Source organism: Prionailurus viverrinus, chromosome C2 (genome assembly GCF_022837055.1).
Source record: "Prionailurus viverrinus isolate Anna chromosome C2, UM_Priviv_1.0, whole genome shotgun sequence".
NCBI lineage: Eukaryota > Metazoa > Chordata > Mammalia > Carnivora > Felidae > Prionailurus > Prionailurus viverrinus.
The window spans coordinates 26204396-26222014 of record NC_062569.1 but is presented as its reverse complement, the minus strand read 5'-3'; the positions used below and the strand labels follow the sequence as shown (position 1 = coordinate 26222014).

At 52.4% G+C, this 17619-nt stretch overlaps 1 protein-coding gene across 1 annotated transcript in view; it reads right to left on the bottom strand.

The window, feature by feature from the left end:
• Positions 1 to 17619, bottom strand: part of SH3BP5 (SH3 domain binding protein 5) — a 77391-nt gene that overhangs the window by 8914 nt on the left and 50858 nt on the right. The window contains exon 4 of the mRNA XM_047874158.1: positions 7597 to 7761. Within this exon, the coding sequence (XP_047730114.1) occupies positions 7597 to 7761 (165 nt within the window). The remainder of the gene's footprint in view (positions 1 to 7596; positions 7762 to 17619) is intronic.

The following is a 17619-nucleotide window of genomic DNA, read 5'->3' as shown; positions in this document are numbered from 1 at the left end:
AGTCAGCATCCTGGCAGGAAATTCTGGAGGAAACATTGTGTTGAGCCTGTTGATAAAAATGAGTTTTAAAACCAACAATCAGGAGCCGTCGATGGCCAAAAACAAGGAGGCTGAAAGCACGTTCCCTAACACATGGAAATGTTAGTTCTTAGCGAAAGAAAAGCATCAGAAGGAGGCCTGCCTTGAGGAGAGAGGATGAAGGAAACGAAAGGCAGCTGAGGCCACAGGTCCAGCTCACCAGTCCTATCCCATCTTCCTGTTAGAGCTCACACACATGTTATAAAGTCAACCAGTTGGCTAGGTGGCTCAGTCGGTAAAGCTACTGACTTTGGCTCAGGTCATGATCTCATGGTTCGTGGGTTTGAGCCCCACATCGGGCTCTGTGCTGACAGCTCAGAGCCTGGAGCCTGCTTTGGATTCTGTGTCTCCTTCTCTTCCTGCCCCTCTCCCACTCATGCTTGCTCATGCTCACTCTCTCTCAAAAATAAATCCTTAAAAAATTTTTAACTTAAAAAATTAAAAATAATTAAAGTCAACTGGAGGCAGGGGCGAGGTCAGGCTACAGGCCCATACTTATTTTTACTTGAAGAGCATCAGAGTGGAGCCCAGAGGGCCCTCAGGTCATGGGTCCACTCCCTCGGACCCCAGCAGGACAACTTTAGGGAGGCACCACCATGCCTTTAACTTGAGGCTGCTGACGCCCTACCATCCCCTCCAGTCAATAGCCAGGCAGCCCTGAGAGCGTTTGTTTATGCACTTACTCATAAGAAGGATTTTAGGGGCGTCTGCGTGGCTCAGCTAAGTGTCCGATTCTTGATTTTGGCTCAGGTCATGACCTCACAGTTCATGAGTTCGAGCCCCGCATCCAGCTTTGTGCTGACAGTAGGGAGCCTACTTGGAATTCTCTCTGTCCACCCCGCCCCTCTCTCTCTGCCCTTACCCAGCTCGTGCTCACTCACTCTCTCTCAAATTAATAAACTTAAAAAAAAAAAAAAAAGATTGTTTAAAGTGTCAGAAAAAATTATGAAAGACTCAAATGAGCATAAAAAAACTAGCGGGTGTCCTGCCTAGTGTACCCTTCCAGGTTATCCTGGGTTTTATGGTCTCGGAGGTATTTTACAACCCTGTACACATTGTAGAAACGAATAGTAATACAAATGATTCTTCTCCCTAGAAATGAAGATGAATTATGTCCCGGTAGAGATGGATCTGATTATTGATTGCCCGTAAATATTGACCAATTTCGTATGTTTGTAAATTCATTTCAGCATTCCTGATGTGTGTGTGCGTGTGTGCGTGTGTGTAATTCTCCTTTGAAATAACTGTAACATCTCATTAGTGTCCTCAATGAGAGAGTTAAAATTTTGAACACTTTATATTTACCAGTTATGCTTTTCTTTTTTAAAAATATACATACCTTAGCAAAAGGCTTCAATGCTTGAGATACTTTTAAACAATGGAATTAAAACCACGCCAAAGCAGGGAAGTATGAGGAACTGAGCTAAGTGGGCAGGAGGGAACATGCTCCCTAAAATGACTTCTCAGCCAAGCCCAAGGGGCTAAGAAACCCCTTTCCCTTGGCTTCAAACACCAAAGATTTCACAATTTTGAAATGAAGTGCACAAAAACTTGACCACTTAGGGAAACCGCAGTAACTCTTCAGCCTCGTCTTAAATGGTAAGTGCTAAGGATTTACCGGTGTAACCTTCACGAAAGCGCAAACCCCAACTTTATCAGGCAGATGAAGACTCGTACTGGTGGAGAACTGTCCCATTACAACAGGAGGCGACACAGGGTTCCCTTCAAGGAGCTGGCGAAAGCATTTTAAATAGACCGATTCACAAAAGCTGTGATTTGTGGCTACAGAACAAGAAGGGTCCCCACCAGAAGCAGGATCCACACCAGCTGCACACAGGCCCTCGTCTATCTCAGCCCCTAGTCTGCAAAAAGAAGCCAAGTCTGTCTGAAATTAAACACTCAGAAAGCTCTGAGGACTTGGAGCCAGTGAAGACTGAGGAAGAGACGTGTCACGGTCCCCCGCTTCACCCCTACCAGGCCATGTCTGCCGTATCCCATCCCGATCTGCACTCCCACAGAAAAACAACCCCCAGCTCCTGGAGGAGACCCCCAACCCCCCGAACTCCTCCTTCCACCTCCAGGGAGAAAGACACCATGCATGTTGCCTTGGCTGCAGGGTAACCAAGGAGCACCCCCATCTGAAGCCCAGCATCAGGCACGAGAGGTCTGCAATGGCGGGGAAAGAGAGGGCAGGGCAGCACGGGAACAGGGGCTCCGCTAGGAAGGCTGAAGCCACAGGAAACAGGGCGAGCCACGAAATAAAGCAACAACTAAGCCCCTCGGCGCCCCAGGGCAGTCACGAGCCGGGCCGAGCAACCCAATGGGCAGGTGCAACTCAGAACTGGGGTGCACACCGCCATCACCCTGGGCCTCCCGGGGCCACCCCTGCCCTCCTCGGAGCCTGGGATCGATAGCTATTGGGTCCTGACTCTAACCTCTGCACAGAGCTGCCCCCACGTCTGTACCATGCTCTGGCGTTTTTACCACCTTCCCACTCAATTCGGAGCCACACACAGTGCTCAAGCACCTGCTGTGCGCACGGGGCACGCCGTAGACCAAACCTCGGGCGGACAGCCCAGCAGGGATAGATCTGCCCGGCAGCAGCGGCCTCCATTCAAGGCAGCAGGGGGTCTGGGCTGTCAGGACGGCCACGGCAGCTCGGAGAGGGCACTCGAGAGAGGTCTTCAGGGTGGGCAGCTGGGGTCAAGGCTATGAAGGGAGGAAGCAGGGCTGGCTGAAACGGGGTCAGCACGGACAGCCCTCCCCTGCCTCGCACACGTCCCCCAAGCCCCCCCCCCCCCCCCCCCCCCACTGGGATGTGCATGAGGACTCAACAAAGGAAGACAGGCAGTGCTGGGCTTCCCACCTCCTCTCCTGGAGCTGGAAGGCTCCAGAAGGAAGGAACTGTTCAACAGGAACAGTCTTGGACTCCCTCGGGGTAGTTGAGAACTCTCTCCCCAGAGAGGACCCAGTCCTGGAGGTAACCCTCTGGCTGTGTCCACTTCTGGGTGTGTCCATCTCAGGGTCTGTCCCAAATGCTCAAGAACCGACCATCCACCGGGGCCCAACGGCAAGGCTTGGGGCCTGGTCACCCCGAGTGGCTAGAACCAGTGCCGAAGGGTCCGCTCCAGGATAGGCATGGGCAGGCAAGCGGGCAGGGGGCCCTGGGGAGAGCACGCGGGCCAGCAGCCGCCTGTGCTCAGGATCCGGGGAAAGACACAGGTCTCTGCCCTCCTCCTAGGTCAGCAGGACAGAGAGAAGCGTGGGGTCCAGGAGTGCCCAACTGGCCCCTCCTGAAAGCCCAGGGCAGGCAGGCAGCTGGGTCCCAACGGTCCAAGGGACCCTGCTCACAGCAGCACACAGCTGCTCAAACAGCTGCGGCCGTCCTGCCCGGATCCTGATGGGCACCGAGCTGGTGTGCCAGCTGCACTGGGCCCAGCCTCCCCCTGGCCCCACGCCTGCAGAACCACCCGCACCGGCCAGAAGACCTCTACCTGGCCTGGCCCCTCATGGCCTCGAGTTCCCCCTTTCTCAACTCCTCTTCAAGCCCCAAAGCATTCCACCCTCGCTCCACCACCCCTGACATCCCAGAGCCAAGATCAGGGTCCTCCCAGGGAGGGCGGTTGCGGGTTCTCAGAACCTCAGTCAGCTCCTCAATGTTTTCTGATTCTGCTGCCTCCCTGGGCGAGGGGGCCCGCGGAGATGGCTTCTCACCGCCGTGCGGGAGGCAGCCCAGGGCAGCTGGCCTCACCGGCTCCGCGTGTGCCACCCCAGGCCTTGGATCCCCGCTGCCAGGCAGTCTCCACGCACCCAGACCTGGGGTGAGACACTGGCCCTGTGCCTTTTCCTCCCCGGAGGCCACCTGCTGCCTGCTCACCCACAGTTAATGCCTCCCCATTTCTAAGTCACAGCCCCTTCCCCGATCTGCTCTCTTTCAACAGATATCAATCAGAAAAGCCAATTCTGGGGCGCCAGGGTGGCTCAGTCGGTTGAGCGTCCGACTTCGGCTCAGGTCATGATCTCACAGTTTGAGGGTTCAAGCCCCGCGTCGGGCACTGTGCTGACAGCTTGGAGCCTGGAGCCTGCTTTGGATTCTGTGTCTCCCTCTTTCTCTGCCCCTGCCCCACTCACACTCTCTCTCAAAAATAAACATTAAAAAAAATTTTTTTTTTTTTTTTTTTTTAAAGAAAAGCCAATTCCTCTCCCCTCAGATGCTGGGCCTCCTCTCCCATTTGATGAAAAGCTATCCCCTTCCCAAAAAGGCTGTTTCAAGGCCAAAACGGCCAAGGCTGTAGGGGCCTCTGCTGCCCAAGGCCCCAAGTGGTGAGCAGCAGGGACCCTAGGCCGTGTGTCCTCTGGAAAGCCACTTACGTACAGGTATGGCCTGCTTAGCCACGCTGCCTCACCCACTGTGGCTTTTAAGGCCCTCCTTGACCCCAACACCAAGTGGAGAACTGTCCCTTTGTCCCTGTCTGGCATTACATGTGGCCTAACAGAGAAACTGGGACTCCTGGCATTGCTCAGGGTCTCCTAGAATGCTGGCTTCAGCCATGGCTTCAGGGTGTGGCTGCCCCACGTCACCATAAGAAGTCTAAAGGGAGCAAAGGGGACACACTGATGGGCTTGGGCAAGGAACAAGGGTGCTCACTCCAGCATTTCTCCAATTGCCTGGGGTGAGGGCATCACGCAGCCCAAACCACTGCCACTTTCTCAAGACGGCGGACCTTTCTGAGCTCTGGATCTCTGACTAGACCATTAAGTGGCACTTTCCTCGGAAGAAGAGGGTGAGATAAAGCTAGCTCCTTCTGAAGGAATGGGCTTCCTGGAGCATCCGGAAGTCAGACAAGGCAGGAAACAGTCTGCACTTGTCACTGTCCTCACCACCCAGCATGCAGCAGGTTGGGTGTGCCAGCCCCATGAGGTCTGGGGAGCAGGCAACACGAACCCCACTTCGTGAAGTGCTAAATCCAGACGGAGACCCACAGCCAGGCCGAAAGTGAGGGTCTGCACCCCACCCCCATCAAATTCCGCATGCCCCGTTCCAGGTTAAGGTTCTCAGCAACACAGGGCCTTGGTTGGGGAAGGCTCTGCCACCAGAGCCTGTCTCTTGCTGGTTTCAGTTTCGAACTTTGCTTCTCTCTCAGTGGTTCAAACCTGTGCAACCGTGAAGGAACCTGGGAAAGCAGAATGGCGGCTCCAGGGGGGAAATCCCGGCCTGTGACCCAGAGCACCTGCTAATCTGCAGTAGTCATCCCCACCGCCTAGAAACCTCCAGTGGCCTCAGGGAGGGCACACATCAGATGACCCTTCCCAGGCCCTTAGGAGCCCGTGTGACCTCACTGCCTTCTTAGCCCCACAAGTTATGCACTGCCCAACCCCAAGAAGCATCATTCTCAAAGACGATGGCATAAACGGTGCTCCCAAGAGTTGTGCAACGTAGAGGTCCTGGGGACCCCTCTCCTTGACCAGCCGCTCACCATCCATGCTAGCGCCCTGGGACTTAAAAAATATATGCTTTTGTTGTTGTTGTTTTAAGCATACACATGATTTGTTCCTTTCTAAAGAACAGATTAAATAGCTTCTGAAATGATTTTATTAAGCCTGATTTTGAGCTCCAGTTGGGGGGGGAGGGAGGGCAAAAAGGAAACGGCTCTTTCGCTAATTTCTTAGAAGAAGCTACCCCCCCCTTTTTTTTTCTTAAGTGTTTATGTTTTGAGAGAGAGAGAGAAAGAACAAGAGGGGGAGGGGCAGGGAGAAGGGGACAGAGGATCCAAAGTGGACTCCACGCTGACAGCAGAAGCCCGACACGGGGCCGGAACTCACAAACCGGAAGATCATGACCTGAGCCGAAGTCAAACGCTTAACTGACTGAGCCACCCCCCCCCCCCCCACCTCCCTTCTTTTTGTTTTGGTCCTTTCCACATCTGTCAGCCTGTGGCTTGTAAACTTCCAAGATTTCCAACTTCTACTTGGGTTTTTGACGGGCTGACCCAGAAAAGCTAGCTCGGCCTGTGTCTGGCTCTCTGGGCATCATGTCCACGAGGGGGCAGGAGGCCCAAAGCCACACAAAGCCAGGCCCGTATCTCAGGCTTCAGAGGGAGGCAGTACACTCGACGCTGATTTGACTGGAAGTCATTTATTTGCATGTCAGGCTTTCTATTTAGGGAAGCACAAGCCCATCTTTAATTATCAGATACCCTGGGACTTGAACTGTGGCAGGTGACATTGAAAAAGGAGAGGCTGTGGCACCAACTCCTGACTTTCCTAGCCCCACAGGTGGCAAGGCCAGGGGGAGGTGTGGCTACCCTCCCCCACTGCCTCCTCTCCATCACCCCTCCGTCTAAGGCCTTAGCTACAGCCGCCAAAGCCACATGTCAGCTCACCCACCCACCCTGCTGCAAGCCAAGTCAGCCTGGGGGGGCGGGGGGTATCGAGAACACTCAGTGCGACTCCTAGAAAACCCAGTGGAGTTAGGTGAAGGTATCAAGTCCTGCTGAACCGAGCAGCTGTCTCGATTCTGAGCAGTGTGGTCAGAGCGCAGGTCATGTGAGCTGGTAAAGACCCGAACAATAATGGCTACAAAACCTAGGAGTCAAATTGGGGTCAAGATCATACACGGCCCACTTCCTGCTCCCGTGCTGCCACCTCAAATCCCAGCCGAGCCCAAAGGCCAAGCTGGAGTGGCCACTGGATTCTGGTTTCATCTACCATGGCCCCCACCCTCCCGCCAATGTTATAGACACGTGCGGGCGTGCATACACACACACACAGTCCAGGCCCTACGTGGTTTGGGGCCGTTAATCAAGGTTTTCCACCTTGGATTCTATATTCAACCATTCTCCTGGAACTTAGTGGGAACAGACCCCGGAAAACAACTTGGTCCCTCTGGGAAGGCCAATCCACAGTCAAGACCTTCAGAGAGAGGATCCGAACCAGACAAACTCAAGTGACCAGGGAAGGAACAGCTGTACCCATTACTGGGAGACTCACTCCGAGTACACCTTAGTACCAGGCCAGCAGAGACCCCAGGGAGAGACAGCCTGTGACTTTCAGAGAGTGTTTTTAGGCACCAAGCCTCTGCTGGGAGAAGCAGGGCACGCAGAGCTCATCAGAACCAGTCTGGGTCGCGGGGCGCCTGGGTGGCTCAGTCGGTTAAGCGTCCGACTTCCGCTCAGGTCACGATCTCGCGGTCCGTGAGTTCGAGCCCCACATCGGGCTCTGGGCTGATGGCTCAGAGCCTAGAGCCTGCTTCCGATTCTGTGTCTCCCTCTCTCTCTGCCCCTCCCCCGTTCATGCTCTCTCTGTCTCAAAAATAAATAAACGTTAAAATAAATAAATAAATAAAAGAACCAGTCTGGATCGCATGGACGAGCAGTGTGAAGGATGCTCCCACCCCCCACCCACAAAGGGGAGGCACTGACGCAGATGCCCCCCCACCCACCTGCAGACACAGACACATGCGCACGAACCCCCCCCCCCCCCCCCCGGCCTCCCGGCACACATGGCTGTGACTCATACCCTCTGGGTGGCATGATTCAGCATCTCCTGCCAGGCTGAGTCGAACTGCCGCTTGTCATCCTCCAGCAGCCGCTGTTCAGCCAAGGAGATGGTTTCCTTGGCGGCTCGGAGCACCTCTGTGGCCCTCTGGAAGTCCTGCGTGGCTTTCTGAGCTTCTAGCTGGGCCTGTGCAAGAAAGAACCCTCATGAGGCCTCAGGAAACGGCAGGGGCTCCCTCTGGCCCGTCACACCCTCCAAAAGATGAGCTTCCTGAGGGTCGGGGGCTGCCCTGTCCATCTCTGCCTTCCCACGTGGGGACAAGCCGGGCACCTGCAGGGCCTCGCAAATGCTGGATAAGGGGACAGGCAGCAGGTAGAGGAGCAGACGATTTCCAGAGTCCAGGACCCAAGAGGTCAGATACGGATGCCGGCTCAGTCAGCTGGAGACGGCAAACCAGCCCCTCACGAGCCAGGTGAGGCCGGCTGTGGCCTTTCATAGAGCAGCTCTCATTTGCTAAGGATGCCACGGCGGACACAGCAGTTCCCAGCACCATCCCTGCCCAGATCCGTGGCTCTCTGCCCACAGGTCAGAGCCAGAGGGGCCCAGGGGATTGCAGTCCAACGGCCTCCTTCATTCTACAGGTGGTAACTGTGGCTCTGAGAGACCCGGCCAGGCCACCCGACGCGGGCGAGCAGCAGAGCTGTGACCCCAGTTACTCAAAGTCCCACTAAGTGCTGTCACTCTGCCAGACAGGCTCTCGCCCAATTCGCACTCACCAACAGCGACAGGCAGAGGGAGGGAGGGACACAAATCGTAGCGGGCTGTATGTTAGAGCACCGCTAGCCGCACGCGCCTGTTGAGCACCTCAAAGGTCCTTAATCCACGCTGAGTGCAAAGCACCTCAGACTTTATTTTAAAGGTATTTTTCTGTATTTTTTTTTTTAAGTTTATTTGAGAGAGAGAGAGAGCGCACGCGCGAGCAGGGGAGGGGCAGAAAGAGAGGGAGAGAGGACCCCAAGCAGGCTCTGCACTGTCAGCACAGAGCCTGACACAAGGGCTTGAACCCACGAACCGTGAGATCATGACCTGAGCTGAGACCAACCAAGAGTCAGACGCTTAACCAACTGAGCCACCCAGGTGCCCCTAAAGTGCCCCAAATTTTAAAGACTTAGTACGAAAAAAGAATTGCTAACCATCTCCGTATTCAGAATGACTACATGATGAAATGATGGTATTTCGGATATCGTTGGTTGAATAGACTATCTTAATTCACCTGTGTCTTTCGACTTTTTTTTTTTTAATGAAACTACCGGATAATTTAAAATTACATTGTTGGCTCACTTTCTATTTCTTTTGGACAGTAAACACTTCTCCCCCAAGAGTGGCCCATGAGATTGCATCAGGAACCAGCAACAAAACCCTCCGGCCACCACTCTGAATTTCCCAGCAGAGCACAAGCACACGCTGGTCCGTTGCAGCCGCCTACCCACCACCTTTGGTTAACCAGATCAGTTCCACAAACCCCGGGGACATCCACGGGGTAGCCCCTGGGGCTCAGGAGCAAGAGGAACAACCATCCCCATCCATCCCCAGGGTGAGTCTCACATGACTTAGAGGAAGTCTTCGGGAACCACAGGGCACAGACGGTTAAGGGGAACAAAACAGACCTGGAACACAGCAGCCCCCGAGGCAAGGAACAGCTCTGTGACCCTGTGGGTGCCGCTCTCCACCCTTCAGCAAACGGTGGACTCGTGCTGTGCACCACACCCAGCCTGACCTTCCAGGATGACAATCTGGTCGGGGAACAGAAACAGGCATGGAGCGGACATCCAGAAACCGTCCTCAAGAGCTGCGCGCGAAGACTGCTACTGGAGGGAGATACAGACAGTACCAGGGTGTGAAGAGGAAACTGGTTCCAGGAGAGGGAATCCGAGGCTCCTTCCGAAAAGAGAATGAGCAGGAACGGAGGACTGGAGGACAAGATGACCTGAAAAATTCAGCCTTGGTGGGGGGGCCAGGAGGAAGGGGCCTCATGAGACACGGTATCTGCAGGAGACCTTGACAAAGAGGAGGATCAAAATTTCAAAATGGAAGGGCACACGTATCTCGAGGAGCCCTGGGTGACGTATGGAATTGCTGAATCACTATATCGCACTCCTGAAACTAATATAGCCCTGTATGTTAACTCCGCTAGAATTAAAATTAAAATACGTACATTGCTATCAAAAATGACACAGGAGCACCTGGGTGGCTCAGTCGGTTGAGCGTCTGACTCTTGATTTCACTCAGATCATGATCTCCGGGGTTGGTGGGGTAGAGCCCCATGTTGGGCTACTTGGGCTTCTCTCTCTCCGTCTCTCTCTGCCCCTCCCCTCCACCACTCACATGTGCTCTTTCAAAATACGTAAGTAAACTTAAAAAAAAAAAAAAAAAGTTTCAAAAAACATGAAGAGCGTGGGCCTGAGGGAACGCCCGGCTAATGCTTCAACCAGTAGCCCAGGGGCCTGCCTGCTGTGACCACTGCGTGGCCCCAGGCCACATGCCCACACAGGCGTAACTCAGCCACACATGGGGACAAGGGGCCTGCGTCCTACAGAACTGACCAACTGAGCACGCGTGGATGCTCTCGGCACATGACACGTCACTCCAGACCCCAGGCCTCTAGGCCAGTCCATGGAAGTCCCATGAGAGGACAGCCCCGGTGGCTCTCCCACCCCCTTCTGCCTAGGTGCACTGAGGGACAAGTGGGGAGGCACTGGGACCTGGCACTTCAAAGCTACCCCCAACCTGCCCCACAGACCACCTATGGGCCTTGAACCACACCAAGAGACCATCAATCCCACAGGATTCTAACAGTTCCCTAGGCGGGATTTGTACTTGTGTTTGTTTTTTTCAAGGAAATGTTAGTATTTCTCTTTTTTAATTTTTTTTAATGTTTATTTATTTTTGAGACAGAGAGAGACAGAGCATGAGCGGAGGAGGGTCAGAAAGAGAGGGAGACACAGAATCCAAAACAGGCTCCAGGCTCTGAGCTGTCAGCACAGAGCCCGACGTGGGGCTCGAACTCACAGACCGCGAGATCATGACCTGAGCCAAAGTCAGACGCTTAACTGACTGAGCCACCCAGGCGCTCCGGAAATGTTAGTATTTCAATTCAGCACCATTTAAGGGTAAACTCTCTTCCCCGCCCCCCCCCTCCTCCCACCCCCCCCCCCGCCGTCTCCCTATTTGAATTATGAAAATTTTCTTTCTTCCAGCAAACAAAAGAGCGAGCTGAAATGTGGCTGCTGTATCACAGACCCGCACCCTTTTCGCCTGCTATCTTGCATCTGATGAGTTCGAAGTAAGGGAACCGGATCTCTACAAGGAAGGAAAAAAGGAGGCCCATCTGAAGGGGCCTTTAGAAGAACATACTTTCTGTCAAGTCTGTGAGTTTCTGAATTTTCCTCAAGGCTCTTTCTCCCACGTGGTGGTGTCAGAAATGTGCTGGCCTTGTCATATCAAAGATCTAGTCGGAGGCTTCAGTCAACACTTGACCCACGGAAACCAACTGGCATCTCTCCATCCCTTCCCTACCTACTCATTTATTCAAGTAAATGGTGGGCGGCTCTTCAGGACCACAGTCTGTTCTCTCCATCTTCCCTGGTGAGAGAGCCTTTGTGTCTTATGGCGAGGCAATGTGCCAGCTAAAGACCTTACTTCCCAGCCGTCAAGTTAGCTAGGACTCCTGTTACTAACTTCTAGCTAATGAGATATAAATGGACACTCTTGGAGCCTTCCAAGAGGGCTTCTTTGTCTTTCCATTTGTGTTATCAACACAATGGCTGGTGCTTCAACAGCCATTTTGGATCATGAGGCAACTCTCCTAAGGGTACAAGAAAAGTAAGTTAGGTCCCTGCCCTGGATTGCCTACCTCCTAACTTTTTAAATGACAAAAAAATATATATATAATAAAGACTCATGTTTAAGCCAGTTTTGTGCTACATTTGGTTAAATCTAAACCCAAGTGATCACATGTTCCCTTCTATACAGCTGGGCTATTCTGTAAACATGACAGAAGGGACTACAGCAACTAGCATAGACTGGCCAAATCTCCCTCAACAGCTTTCTGGCTGCTCACAGCCCATTTTACTACTAATAAGCCCAAGGAACCAAACTTTCGGGGATTCCTAAAGAATCCCAAAGTTCATAGCTTCTTTGTAAGGCATTTCATAAGACATTTTCTAAAACCACATTCACAGGCAGGTGCACACGCAAGGCAGGGAACATTCTATCGTACCCTTGCTAGTAGGATATACTCCATTCAACACTGCTGAGATACGTCTTGGAACCTGATTTCTGGAGACAGGGGGCCCACACCAAATAAGGGGTTCCAAGCCAGTCAGGAAAACAGACACGTTCAGTACAAACTCCAATCCAAGACAGATCGTGACCTTAACAGAGGTGGAAAGCGCTATGGGAACACAGGGAAGACAGAATGATTTATCAAAGGTTTCCTAAGGAAGATTCATCCAGGAGAGGGTGAGACACCAGGCTAGGTCATGGAAATACAGGAGGCACCCATGAGTTTACACACATATCTACCTGGGGAGGGCTTACCTCCGAGACGGCTCGTCACAAGGGGGACACATGACCACCAAAATCAGAAACTGACTTAGCAATCCCACCAAGAGCTGACTATCTGGTTCTCACCAATGTATGAAAGAGGACACCCAGAAATCTTTGGCATGACCAACACCAACAAGTTTTATCTTCAAACTCTAAAAAAGAAAAAAAAGGCCCTTTCAAGCTCTAGTTACGAATATATTACTCCCCGGTGTACACAAATCAGACAGTGGGTCTCATTGCAGAGAAACCCAGTTAGCAAACTGGCTGAGGCTCTACTTAGAAGAGCACCGACGAGGAAAATGTTGGGGGAGCTGGGTTTTCACTGTCAGACGCAACATAGGAAAATTTGAAATATCTTCATGACTCAGGGATACTAATGACTTTCATGGAAACAGCTCGCTGGAAAGAATTTTAAAAGGCTGCTCACGAATGAATTTGACAGTGACCTTCATTAGACTCTGGCCTGGGGCCAGCTGTGACTATGAAGCACTCACACGTATGGTCCCCTGTGTCATCAACAAGGCGGGGCGGGGTGGGGGGGGGCATGAGGGAAGAGGACCCCGTGGTTGAGGCTGCCGGGAGAAGAGAGAGGCTGCACTGGACTTCCACCCCGGCCCATATTTGGTCTCAGGAAGGAACAACGGTATCTGGACATTTACGTGGTTGCAACAAAGGTTCAGAGTAGGAGGAAGTTTACAGACCACCCGGTTCAAGACCTTCATTTTCACTTTTCAAAAGACAGCCCAGAAATGCAAGGCAACTTGCCGAATGTCACACAGCTCTTGAGGCCTGGCCAGAGCCAGGAAACCAGAGCCTCTGACCCCTAAACAGGGCTGTTTCTCTTCCGCCAGGCAGTATCTGCCAAGGTGTAGACCTCTGGCAAGGACACAATCATTGGAGAGTTGGACAGCTTACCTGTAACTAATACACAGCAAGAAGAGCTGCTCAGGGGGCCAAAGATGAGACGGGAATTCAAGCTGTCGTGTGGGACTGCTGCCTTCCACTATGGCTCATGCAGGTGTCACTAACACACCAGCCAGTCAGCTAAGGAAACCGGAAAGATGAAGGAGTCTTGTCACATGGCTTCCCAAAGCCATACTCCAGCTGGGGATGGCCTTACGTCACAGAGGAAGCCCCCACGATGAGACCAGTCTTGTACCCGACCACTAGCAAACCCCTAAGGGTGGACATAGATGGTTATAGGACAATAATCATAGCAGTTACTGTTTGGGCATTTCTCCTGAGTCCGATAACGTATGAAAGGTGTTCTGAGTACAGTGCCTCATTTCCATCTCAAAATTATGCGATGAGGGTGGTCCAATGATCATCCCTATTTTATAAAGGAGACCAAGGCGCAGAAAGGTTGAATAAATTGCTCCACATCACCAAGGGTGAGGTCAAGGTTCAAACCCTGAGCCTCCGTTCTAGATTGCTATTAAATACCACCTGCTGGGGCTACAAACTCCTCACAAAGAGGTCAAGCTAAGTTGGGTCTTACGCCTTCACCCTAATCAAGGCCACACTGGCCACTGCTACACAGATCAAAGAAGGTAGGGGGGTTACCGGGAGAAACCAGGCCAACCACCAAGGGGAGCACGTTGTTCCCCGCCCCCCCGCCAAGAGCGGGCAGGGAACAGGCTGCTTCGTCAGAGCAGAGTGTTCACAGTGTGGAGCCAGCATGCCGACCGTGGGGTCTGGGAGCTGATCCTGAATGCTGGGTTTAACTTCTCCTGCCACCCAACACCGTTTCCCTATCTGCTGTTGGGAACAACTTGGGTCCCACTCACAGGGAAGCTGGGGGGGGGGGGGGGGGGGGGGCGGGGAAGGAAGAGACACAGGGAAGTGTGGGCCCTCCTGGAAGGGCAAGTTACAGAGCAACGAGGTTTCCAGAAGCCGCTGGATACTTGGGCATGAAATGGAAGTGGGGGGCATGCCCACTTCCATCTAAACAGGGTCGGAAAGACATCAGCCTGTGGGGGGGAAGCAGAGGCTGCCCGAGAATGAGGTCAGCACTGACCCTTCAGCTGACATGAGCCGCAGGTCACTGGGGAAAGAGAGGCCTGGCCTATTCCTGCCGGGTCGGTGCTCTGACTGGGCTGGCCCTGAGCCCCACAGGCGCCAGGGTATGGTCGCTGCACTGAGCAACCACCAGGAGGACACCCTCTGTCCCGGCCTTTTGTCTTTTTTTTTTTTTTTTTTTTTTTTTTTTTTTTTTTTTACACTTGATACAATTTTGCCCTTGCCCTTTAGAGTGAATGTTGTATATGCCGCTGAAAAGAACCCATCTTCCAGCTAGAAGCTCGTGAAGAAAAGTCCCAGATTCCTCTCCAGGCCACCTGAGGAAATCAAAATGTTTGAAAGCAGGATCAAAAACCGGGCTGGCCTCAGGGAGGGAGGCATGTCTGGGATGAACATCAAAGGGGACAACAGACAGTGACAACAGCGGCATCCGTTCTCAGTTCGATTCAAGCTCCAGAGCTTTGCGTCTATTCCGAGCAATCCCACTCATCAGCAGCTGACAGTCTGAGTCTTTCCATTCGGAAAATTTCCTCTCCTTCTTCTCCCTTTTCAAACTTCTGGGGGGGGGGGGGCATCTGGGTGGCTCAGTCCATGAAGCATCTGACTCTTGATTTCAGCTCAGGTCATGGTTCGTGGGTTCGATCTCTGTGTCAGCACAGAGCCTGTTGGGATTCTCGCTCTCCTTCTCTCTCTGCCCCTCCCCTGCTTCCTTGCGCGAGCACACGCTCTCTCTCAAAATAAACAAACTTAAAAAAAAGTAAAAAACAAACAAACAAACAAAAAACCAAAAAACAACTTCTGTCTGGGCAAAAATTACTGTCTGGCCAGAGGTGGGTGCCGGCCATTTTGACGAGGCCATTCGGCCCCTGAGGATGTTTTGGATACAAACATTTTAATCAGAGTTATCCCAGAGTGGACACATTTTCATTTGCAAGCATTTTCTAGAAAAAATGCCATTAAGCCCATTTAGGTCCTTGATCATTTTTCAAACCCAGTGTTCCTAATTTTTTTCATTTTTCTTTGGTCGAAGTTATTTTAATTAGGATCAGTTCTTTCCTATTTCAAATCCATAGGTTTGATCCACTGAATAGTTTCATCCATATCAACCTTTACTAAATGCAGCTTGTGCCATGGAGCTTTTCATCAGTTCTACCCAGTTCAGTTTTCCTGGATCGATCTTGTACACATCTAAGAATCAATTGAGCATACGGGACAACAATTCTCACTCAGTCCCAACTGTTATCAGGTACAGGTTGAGCCATTATCAGTTAACAGCAAATTGCCTAATACAGGATACAGTAAACGAAACGACAGAGATTCTAAGTTAAGTGAAAGGTCCATGGTATGTATATCTGAAACCCATGAGGAAGCTGTGCGCAGTTCCGGGAGATATAATGGAGGGCCTGAAGCCATTTCAGGGGACAGGCCCCAAAGCTCTTTAACAGATCCCGGGTCCGAGGAGCCTCAGGGGATCAGAAAAATCAAGGTCAAATAGTTTTGCTCTGTCCTGGAGACAAGCTGTTTAATAATAAAAATTAAAGGGGCGCCTGGGTGGCGCAGTCGGTTAAGCGTCCGACTTCAGCCAGGTCACGATCTCGCGGTCCGTGAGTTCGAGCCCCGCGTTGGGCTCTGGGCCGATGGCTCGGAGCCTGGAGCCTGTTTCGATTCTGTGTCTCCCTCTCTCTCTGCCCCTCCCCCGTTCATGCTCTGTCTCTCTCTGTCCCAAAAATAAATAAAGGTTGAAAAAAAAAATTAAAAAAAAATAATAATAATAAAAATTAAAAAGCTATTACCTGCTTCAAAATAGTACAGGTAGGGGCGCCTGGGTGGCTCAGTCGGTTAAGCATCCGACTTTGGCTCAGGTCATGATCTCGCAGTCCGTGAGTTCGAGCCCCGCGTCGGGCTCTGTGCTGACAGCTCAGAGCCTGGAGCCTGTTTCGGATTCTGTGTCTCCCTCTCTCTGACCCTCCCCCGTTCATGGTCTGCCTCTCCCTGTCTCAAAAATAAATAAACGTTAAAAAAATTAAAAAATAATAATAATAAAACAGCATCTGCATTCCTGCTTTAGATTATAAATAATCAGGGGCGCCTGGGTGGCGCAGTCGGTTGAGCGTCCGACTTCAGCCAGGTCACGATCTCGCGGTCCGTGAGTTCGAGCCCCGCGTCAGGCTCTGGGCTGATGGCTCAGAGCCTGGAGCTGTTTCCGATTCTGTGTCTCCCTCTCTCTCTGCCCCTCCCCTGTTCATGCTCTGTCTCTCTCTGTCCCAAAAATAAATAAACGTTGAAAAAAAATTTAAAAAAAAAAAAAAAGATTATAAATAATCATACGTTTAAAAACCATAATATGGGGCGCCTGGCTGGCTCAGTCGGTTAAGCCTCTGACTTCAGCTCAGGTCACGATCTTGCAATTCATGAGTTCCAGCCCTGTGTTGGGCTCTGTGCAGACAATTCAGTCTGGAGCCTGCTTCGGATTCTGTCTCCCTCTCTCTCTGCCCTCCCCTGCTCTCACTCTGTCTCTCTCTCTCTAAGAAACATGAAAAAAAAAATTAAAAACCCATAATGAACCTGGAGGCTACGATGTGACTAGACCTTGGGTATGGGAAGGCCCAGCCAACCCAATAGTGTGCAGTGACTTAGTTTCCGGCCAGATGATCCCCTACTCCCCGTGGTCACGCCGGGCCTCGTGCTGACCAGAGGTGGGTCGAACTCAAGGGTTTCAGCTGGGGGCTTTGGGGAGGTTCCTCCAGGATTGAGCCCACCTTGTCTCCTCTTCTGTGCTGGGCATCAGCCCGCAACTCACCTCTGGACGCAAGCATACGCATCCCAATCAGACCAAAGGGCTTCCGGATCCACTCGTGTGCCCCTTGTCCCTCTGCTTTAGGGTGGCACCATTGTCATCCTACCGAATCTCCCCAGTTCAACCAAAAGCTCCGGCAGGAGGAAGGCACATGCCTTGTACTTCCCCAGGCCACCAGGGGCTACTTAGTCCAGTTCGGCATGTCAGAGCTGGTCGGCCAGCGGGAGGTCTCTGACCCCTTCACATACTCCTACCCCATTCAACTACCAGCGGATAATGAAACCTGCTAACCAGGAGCGGCACCTCCCTGCAGGACCCCAAACCAAATCCTTTCTGTGGGTGCAGGGACACGACAGGTGCCTAGCCGTCCCCACCCCAGCTAGCAAGGCAACATCCGTGTTCCTCTACGGGCTTCCTCTTGCTCTCGCACACAGGCTGGCTGGGCTGGAGCAGTGTCCGCTGGCTACAGAATTACAAACCGGCAAGGTCTGGGGTCAGGCTTGAGGCAGAGGCCCGAGGCAGAGGCCGGCAGCAAGGCCCAAAGTCAAAGCCCACGTGACCCAACACGGTCCCAGGAGCCACCACCACACCTTGATCCCTGGTCCACAAACCACCGAGTC